The sequence below is a fragment of the Danio rerio genome, chromosome 2 (genome assembly GCF_052040795.2).
Source record: "Danio rerio strain M-AB ecotype USA chromosome 2, GRCz13ab, whole genome shotgun sequence".
Taxonomy (NCBI): Eukaryota; Metazoa; Chordata; class Actinopteri; order Cypriniformes; family Danionidae; genus Danio; species Danio rerio.
Window position 1 is genome coordinate 60,515,001 of NC_141022.1, and position 10,000 is coordinate 60,525,000.

The 10,000-nt window shown below is 38.2% G+C and overlaps 2 protein-coding genes across 2 annotated transcripts in view; one reads left to right on the top strand and one right to left on the bottom strand.

Annotated features, from left to right (window-relative positions):
* The window catches only part of btbd2b (BTB domain containing 2b), a 1,074,195-nt gene that overhangs the window by 391,445 nt on the left and 672,750 nt on the right, over positions 1-10,000 (bottom strand). The gene's annotated exons all lie outside the window — the stretch shown is intronic.
* Positions 1-10,000, top strand: part of tm6sf2a (transmembrane 6 superfamily member 2a) — an 18,515-nt gene that overhangs the window by 8,096 nt on the left and 419 nt on the right. The window contains 7 exon segments of the mRNA NM_212944.2: positions 2,259-2,362; positions 2,823-2,905; positions 3,002-3,126; positions 3,508-3,609; positions 5,407-5,499; positions 5,819-5,938; positions 9,334-10,000. The exon segment at positions 9,334-10,000 is cut by the window's right edge and continues 419 nt beyond it. Coding sequence (NP_998109.2) covers positions 2,259-2,362; positions 2,823-2,905; positions 3,002-3,126; positions 3,508-3,609; positions 5,407-5,499; positions 5,819-5,938; positions 9,334-9,543 — 837 coding nt within the window. The 3' untranslated portion in view covers positions 9,544-10,000.

Genomic DNA, 10,000 nt, shown 5'->3' on the forward strand with positions numbered 1-10,000 from the left:
AAAATAAGAATAATATAATAATTTTTAAATAAAATGAATCTATAATTTGTTGCCCACATATTTAAATAAATGATATATAGTACATATGTATTTATAGTCTAAAAAGATTTAACTTATTTTTCAAAGCATTGAATAAAAATACTAATAAAACTATATATATATATATATATATATATATATATATATATATATATATATATATATATATATATATATATATATATATTTTATTTTATTTTTTTTTTATTTTTTTTTTAAGGGTATTTTAATGTATTGCTTTTACAAACTTGTAAAGCATATTATTGCCATGGCATATAATGCACAATGCTTCTCTAATACAGTTCTATGAATCTGAGTCTTTCATAATACAAACTCTGATTTACTGTCTCTCTCCTCCTCTCCCTGTATTTTCTCTACTCTTATCGTGATGAAGACTTGATTATAAACCTAAAAGTATCCGAAATCACACACACTATACCTCTTCTCTCCCGTCTCTCTCCTCTTCTGGGCCTTTCTCTCTCTCTCCCTCTCTCTCTCCTTTTCTGTCTGTCTCTCTCCGCCTGGTTAATGCTAGCTTCTCATCATTTAAAGTTACCATAACGTCTTCTTCTGTACCCTCATTTTCCTGATCATGGGTCTGTTTAAAGAAGGTGTGTATGGAAAATGCCTCAATAAAGTTGCTTCCTCTCCTCTTTCTCTCGCGTTTGCTAAATCCACTTGTCCACTCATTTTTGATCTATGACAGATATAACGTTACACTAAAGTCTGCTCAGTTTAGTGCGGGTTATTACAAAACTGACGTTTCCGCGCTTGACCAATTACAGCATTCTGTTTAGTTAAATAAAGAAAGGCAATTTAAATATAATAATAATATTAATATGTGATCGCTATTTTTTTTTGCTCAGAGGAAATACAGTCGTCTGAGCAATATAGTTTTTGCAGAGAGGGAGGCACCTATAATAAGGCTAAACATTATTAAATACCCACGAGACACTTGTGACTTTATATCACATTTGCATTATTTAAAAAAAAATGTTTCCTTCCTGTTAAAAATAAATATATTTCCAATCTGATATGTAATGGGGATTAAAAAGTAGCACGAGTTCAGCTGATGGTGGATTCGAACCGAGTTGATGATCAAACGCGTCAAAAGATGAGACAATGCGCCTTACAAGGTGCGCCACTGCGGCTGAAATGATACACAGCTCTTTACTCATCTTGTCTCTATCAATCAGGCATCGATAAACCCTGAATAGCTTATTCCAACTAGAATCGCTATTTGCAATTAGCCTAAAAAGACACTCCGAAATTGTCTTTTTTTCTCCCACCTCGCAGGGGCCCCTAGTGCGCACGGGCCCCTGGGCCTGTGCCCATAAGGCCCATTGGTTAATCCGGCCCTGTCAGTGTGGTATTTTGAGCTAAAACTTCACACACACACTCTACACTTTCAGAAATAAAGGTACGCGAGCTGTCACTGGGGTGGTACCTTTTTGAAAGGTAAATATTTGTACTTAAAGGGTCCTGTAGCGGCATTTTTGCTTCAAGCCGCTAATGCGGTAAGGGTAAACAATGACGCGTTAGTCCGCTGTGAATCCTTTTTTTAAATTTTTATTTTATCACATCTTGTGCCATCAAATCAGTGAAATTGCTTCTCAGTAGCACCCGTCACCACACACAAACCCACGATCTGAAAATTGTATCCGCTGCCCTTACTACTCCACCTACTACCTGGCTTCCCTAAATCCCAATTCTAACAGAATAAAAGTCTTCATTCACAAAATCACAACAATAAAGCAAATACTTAGACATGAATAATATATGAATACAAAATTCTAAATACTCAAACCTAAATACAACAATTATCAAATGTAAACTAAATAATAAGCATATAATCCAACCAACCCATTTAATCCAAACCTAATAATAAAATAAAGAAATGGCTCCAACAGGTCCTTATTAATACCTTGAGGGTACATATTAGTACTTCTTGAAATGTTTATGTACTAATATATACCTTTGAGGTACCAATATATGGCCTTTAAGTACAAATATGCACCTTTTGAAAAGGTACCACCCCAATAACAGCTCACATACCTTTATTTCTGAGAGTGTAGAGACATCAGATGCTTATTTAGCATCTTGTAAAAAGGGTACTAATAGGTCTCCTTTAAACAGTTGTACTAAAGTAGAACATCACTTTATTTTTGAAGTGCATTCGTTAATGATGGATAATTGTATTACTTGTACTGTTGTTGTAGGCAGAGCCGTATCTAAACACAGCTCACGGTGTGATGATGAGCTACTGGGACGGCGTGATTCACTACTGTCTGCTGCTCTTCATGATCCACTGCATGAGCGAAGGGTAAAAATCATCATTACAACAGAATACATCATGTGTTCACATCAACACGTCACATCAAATCATTAGATCTGAAGCTGAAATTAATCGACTAGCTTAAAGACAAAACTATTCGCCCTCCTGTGAACTTTTAATTCTATTTATATTTCCCAAGTGCTGTTTATTTTTTTACATAATAGATTTAATAACCAATTTCTAATAACTGATTTCTTATATATTTGCCATGATGACAGTATTTACAAGATACTTTGCAAAGATACTAGTATTCAGCTATTCATTGCATGGTGCAACCAGGTTAATTAGGTCCATTAGGCAAGTAGGGGTAATTAGGCAAGTCATTGTATAACAGTGGTTTGTTCTGTAGTCATTCATTCATTCCTTTTCTTTTAATAAATATAAATACAATATAAAGACATTGATATGAACAGTGTTGGTTTAATATGTGCTGTTTTTCCTCTGTCAGGAAGGCGTTTCGCAGTCTGGGTTTATTATGGGCTGGATCTATGATCACCAGTCAGATTGTAGTAATCTCTGGCGTCATAGTGGGTGAGAAAGTCACCTCATATACTCTAAATCTGAGCTGTGTTTTTGCTAAAAGTGTGTGTGTCAAACTCAGTGCTATATATTAATGTGTCTATTCAGGTAAATATGGGAAAAACCTGGTTCCTGCTCTGTGTAGACATGGCCCGGCTTTGCTTTTATCCATATGGGCGGCGGTGAGGCTTTTCAATAGGCCGAGGGAGCTGTCAATCATTCCTGCTGACCAGGTGAAGACAAATGATGATGTGATGTCATACAGGCTAATAAGCACATCAGATCTACTGTATGACTGACAACACAGCAGGTCAAAACCCTAATGGCTAATGGATGGCTGCTTCACAGTCAAGGCTGTTCATGCTAATGAGGGAGAGAGGGTCACTAGTGGGCGGGGCTTTCTCCCTCTGATGGCACGTACAAAGGGAGAATGTCAACTCAAAGTGTTACTGCAGACAGTTTTCATTAAGTGTGATAAAAAAAATTCTGAATTAATTTTTTACCATTAGAAGCTGCTTATATTCGCACACTGCTGACACACAACTGTTTAAACCCTTTATGAAGGTGATTTATGCATAATAGCTGCCCTTTAAGGTTGAGTTTGTTGTGTGCAGCTGCAGCAGGAGCAGAAGAAAACACTGCTGTCCCGACCTGTAGATCTGTTGCTGACGCTTGGCCTGCTGGGAAACATGGCCTTTAATGCCTTCAGAGGGTTTGTAAGTGTCCTCACATCCATCTATCCAAAATCCACCCATTAATCCATCCATCCATCCATCCACCCATCAACCCAAATTCCACCCATCCATCCATCCATCCATCCATCCATCAATCCAAAATCCATCCATCCATCCAAATTCCACTCATCCATTCATCCACCAACCCATTCATCCATCTGTCTGTCCACCCTTCCATCCATCCATCCAAATTTCACCCACCCATCCATCCAAAATCCACCCATTCATCTAAAAATCATCCATCTGTTCATCTATCCATCCACCAATCCAGTATCCATCCAACCACCCACCAACCCATCCAAAAGTCCATCCATCCATCAATCCATCCATCCATCCACCCACCAACCCATCCAAAAGTCCATCCATCCATCAATCCACCATTCCATCCATCCATCAATCCATCCATCCATCCATCCATCAATCCATCCACCCACCCACCAACCCATCCAAAAGTCCATCCATCCATCAATCCACCATTCCACCCATCCGTCAGTCCATCCATCCATCAATCCACCATTCCACCCATCCATCAATTCATCCATCCATCTACCCACCAACCCATCCAAAAGTCCATCCATCCGTCAATCCACCATTCCACCCATCCGTCAATCCATCCATCCATCCATCCATCCACCCACCAACCCATCCAAAAGTCCATCCTTCCATCAACCCACCCTCTCACCCATCCATCAATTCATCCATCCATCCATCCATCCATCCATCCATCCATCCATCCATCCATCCATCCATCCATCCACCCACCCACCTACCCACCAATCCATCCACCCACCCATCCATCAATCCATCCATTCACCCACCCATCCATCAATCCATCCATTCATTCATCCATCCATCCAACATCCACCCATCCAACCATCCAAAATCCACCATCCATTTAAAAATTATCCAACCATCCATTCATATACCCCCCAACCCATCCAAAATCCATCCATCCATCAATCCACCCACCCAACAATCCAACAATCTAGTCAACTAATCCATCAATCTATCCATTCATCCACCCATCCATCCACCCATTTAAAATCCACCAACCCATCCATAAATCCATCCATCCACCCACCAACCCATCCAAAAGTCCATCCTTCCATCAACCTACCCTCTCACCCATCCATCAATTCATCAATCCATCCATCCATCCATCCACCCACCTACCCACCAATCCATCCACCCACCCATCCATCAATCCATCCATTCACCCACCCATCCATCAATCCATCCATTCATTCATCCATCCATCCAACATCCACCCATCCAACCATCCAACCATCCAAAATCCACCATCCATTTAAAAATTATCCAACCATCCATTCATATACCCCCCAACCCATCCAAAATCCATCCATCCATCAATCCACCCACCCATCCACCTATCTATCAATCTAAAATTCACCCACCCATCAATCCACCCACCCAACAATCCAACAATCTAGTCAACTAATCCATCAATCTATCCATTCATCCACCCATCCATCCACCCATTTAAAATCCACCAACCCATCCATAAATCCATCCATCCATCCACTCACCCACCAAATCCATCCATCTATTTATCCATCTAAAATGCACCAATCCATCCACCAATCCATCCATCCACCCATCCACCATCAACCCATCTATCCACCCATTCACCAATCTACCCATCCACCAAACCATCCATCCATCCATCCATCCATCCATCCATCCATCCATCCATGTGTGTTTGTTTATCTATCATTTATTCTGTTCCTCATTCATCTCCATCTTTATAATCTCCATCAGGTTGTTCTGGAGTGTTCTCTGGATCTGTGTTTCTCCTACATCTATCAGTACGAGCCCTACATGAAGGACAGCGTCGGCTTTCCTAAAGTCACGGTCAGTGTCGGGGGTAATCAGTTACCGAGATTAATAAGTAAAGTGAGGGGTTTCCTGCTCAATTTTAGGTCATTTTATTCAGAATCAGAATGTAAATGAATGAGCTTTAATCGCTAAGTGTGCACAAACACACAAAGATTTTTTTTTCACAAGCTCAGGGTACATACATATATTACATAAGACAGAAGGACATAAAATAAGTGGGAAATAAAGCAAACAACAACAAATGCTAAAGTTCTATATCCTCATCTAGATGGTCTATGTGCAGTATGTGCATTGTTGACTCTAATAGAGGATGATGATTCATTATTGCCTGCAGATGCTGGTGCTGCTCTTCTATGTGTTTCCGCTGTTGTTTGCGTGTGTTTACGGGCTTCACACTCCTGGATGTACGTGGATGTTGGACTGGACACTTGTCCTCGCTGGAGCTGTGGCTCAGGTACACACACTGAAAACACTGATGACAATTACGACTAAAACTAGCATACTGACAAACCCAACTGTTGTATTCATATGTTGGATTGTAATTTAACTGAAATATTAGGGTATATGCATGGCAAGTGTTTTTCAGCCACTGATAAACTTCAAGCGTTAAACGAGGGGAAAAGCTGTTTAAACACAATTGCCGCCAGGAGCAGCAGACTAATGCTGAAACTGCATTGCAAATATTGTGATCAAATACATTTCCACATGAGTTGAAACAATGGAATTGAATGCAGTGCTTTTAGTCAGGTGTGAAACCACTTCATATCATATATCAATCAGGCAGTGAAGATCATTGTTTTTAATCAGATCAGATCTTAAACACAGTGAGTTTATAATGACATGACAGTTCACTAGAAGCCCCCGAGTGGGCTTATTCAAAATGAAAAGATTTTAGATTGTAGTTATATTTTATGTCAAATTGGGCCAAATATTTCCTTCAGAGACAGAAAAAATGCTGTTTTGTTATAACTTAAAGTTGGGTCAAATATGACTAAACTAATTGGACAATATGGACAAAATGGACAAAACGAATTGTCATTTAAATGTAACAAATAATGAACTCAATGTTGGGTTTGTCTATATTTTACTCAACTTTGGCTTAAAATAACCCAGCGATTATAGCAACATTTTTAAATCCCCAAACAAGCCAAAAATGTCCTTCAGAAACGAGTAAAATTGAAAATGAAAAGTGTACTGTATAAATTCCCATGCATATAGCCCATTAACTCAATGTTGGTTTTGTCCATATTTCATTCAACATTGAGTTAAAACAACCCAGAATTTTTAAACACTTTTTTTAATGCCCAGATGGGCCAAAATTATCCTTCAGAGACCAAGGCAAGGATATATAACTTGCTTAAAAGAGAAAAACATAAAGAAAACACTGGGTCAAATACGGACAAAACCAACTGTTGGATTTAAAAGTGTCATTTGGATTTAACTGTTGAGTTTGTCCATATTTGACCCAATGTTGGGTTAAAACAACCCAGTATTATTTAGAGTGTAGTTACTTTTATAGTCCAAGTGTACCAAAAACGACCATCAGAGACATAAGCAGTAATAAATAATGTACACTTAAAAAAAGAGCTGGGTTGTTGTAACAGTGTTGGGTCAAATGTGGACAAGCTCAATGGTGGGTTAGAAAATGTAATTTAAATGAAGTAACAGAAATCTACCTAACATTTGTCCATATCTGACCCAACAGTGCGTTCAAACAACCCAGTAGTTTTTAGATTGTAGTTATATTATATGTCAAATTGGGCCAAATAATTCCTTCAGAGACAGAAAAAATGCTGTTGTGTTATAACTTAAAGTTGGGTCAAATATGACTAAACTAATTGTCATTTAAATGTAACAAATAATGAACTCAATGTTGGGTTTGTCTATATTTTACTCAACTTTGGCTTAAAACAACTCAGAGTTATTAACCCAGCGATTATAGTAAAATTTTTAATCTCCAAACGGGCCAAAAATGTTCTTCAGAAACAAGTACAATTCAAAATGAAAAGTGTACTGTATAAATTCCCATACATATAGCCCATTAAGTCAATGTTAGTTTTGTCCATATTTGACCCAACATTGAGTTAAAACAACCCAGAATTTTTAAAAACTTTTTTAATGCCCAGATGAGCCAAAATTATCCTTCAGAGACCAAGGCAATGATATATAACTTGCTTATAAGAGAAAAACATAAAGAAAACACTGGGTCAAACACGGACAAAACCAACTGTTGGATTTAAAAGTGCCATTTGGATTTAACTGTTGAGTTTGTCCATATTTGACCCAATGTTGGGTTAAAACAACCCAGTATTTTTTTAGAGTGTAGTAACTTTTATAGTACAAGTTTACCAAAAACGACCATCAGAGACATAAGCAGTAATAAATAATATACACTTAAGAAAAGAGCTGGGTTGTTGTAACTCAGTGTTGGGTCAAATAAGGACAAGCCCAATGGTGGGTTAGAAAATGTAATTTAATTGAAGTAACTGAAATCAACTTAACATTTGTCCATATCTGACCCAACAGTGGGTTCAAACAACCCAGTAGTTTTTAGATTGTAGTTATATTATATGTCAAATTGGGCCAAATATTTCCTTCAGAGACAGAAAAAATGCTGTTGTGTTATAACTTAAAGTTGGGTCAAATATGGACTAAACGAATTGTCATTTAAATGTAACAAATAATGAACTCAATGTTGGGTTTGTCTATATTTTACTCAACTTTGGCTTAAAATAACCCAGAGTTATTAACCCAGCGATTATAGCAACATTTTTAAATCCCCAAACGAGCCAAAAATGTCCTTCAGATACTAGTAAAATTCAAAATGAAAAGTGTACTGTATAAATTCCCATGCATATAGCCCATTAATTCAATCTTAGTTTTGTCCATATTTGACCCAACATTGAGTTAAAACAACCCAGAATTCTTAAAAACTTTTTTAATGCCCAGATGGGCCAAAATTGTCCCTCAGAGACCAAGGCAATGATATATAACTTGCTTAAAAGAGAAAAACATAAAGAAAACACTGGGTCAAATACGGACAAAACCAACTGTTGGATTTAAAAGTGCCATTTGGATTTAACTGTTGAGTTTGTCCATATTTGACCCAATGTTGGGTTAAAACAACCCAGTATTTTTTAGAGTGTAGTAACTTTTATAGTACAAATGTACCAAAAACGACCATCAGAGACATAAGCAGTAATAAATAATATACACTTAAGAAAAGAGCTGGGTTGTTGTAACAGTGTTGGGTCAAATAAGGACAAGCCCAATGGTGGGTTAGAAAATGTAATTTAATTGAAGTAACAGAAATCTACCTAACATTTGTCCATATCTGACCCAACAGTGCGTTCAAACAACCCAGTAGTTTTTAGATTGTAGTTATATTATATGTCAAATTGGGCCAAATAATTCCTTCAGAGACAGAAAACATGCTGTTGTGTTATAACTTAAAGTTGGGTCAAATATGACTAAACTAATTGGACAATATGGACTAAACTAATTGTCATTTGAATTTAACAAATAATGAACTCAATGTTGGGTTTGTCTATATTTTACTCAACTTTGGCTTAAAACAACCCAGTGGTATTAACCCAGCGATTTTTTTTTTTTTATTATCTCCAAACGGGCCAAAAATGTCCTTCAGAAACATGCAAAACTGTATAATATGCACAAAGAAAGAAAAAAGAAACCCTAAGTGTTTCCTGTAATCAAAGCTGACAGAGACACAGTGAACATTTGGGTAAAATTTTAATTTAAGTTTGAACAAAAATCAACCCAAATTTAGGTATGTCTATATTTGACCCAAATGCTGTGATGTGATGTGATGTGTGTGTGTTGTCTGCACAGACTCAATGGACTCACCTTGGCGCATCGCTTCATTCTCGCACACCGTTCACATACCGGATCCCGAAAGACGAGTGGCGCACGGTGGTCCTGCTGAACCTGCTGACGGTGGCGCTGCCCGTCCTGCTCGCCCTGCGCTGTTACGCCAAACAAAGCTTCTTCATCAGAGTCCATCCAGAAGAACAGACCCGCAACGGCAAGAAGAACAACTGACAGACCTGCAGCACTCACATCCACAAACTGACAGAACACAACTACAGACTCGGGCTGTAATCTTGATCTCTAAACTGTCAAACCAATTGCATTTCACAGGAGGGCTAATGATTCTCAATTATATTCATTCATTCATTTTCCTTCAGTGTAGTCCCTTATTTATTAGGGGTCGCCACAGTGAAATGAACTGCCAACTATTCCAGCATATGTTTTACACAGCCCTCCAGCTGCCACCCAGTACTGGGAAACACCCATACACACTTACATTCACACACACTCATACACTATGGCCAGTTTAGTTCATCCAATTCCCTTGTAGTTCACCTGTTTGGACTGAGGGGGAAATCGGAGCACCCGGAGGAAATCCACAGGGAGAACATGCAAATTCACACAGAAATCCCGACTGACCCAGCCGGACTCGTACCAGCGACCTTCTTGCTGTGAGGCGATAATGCTA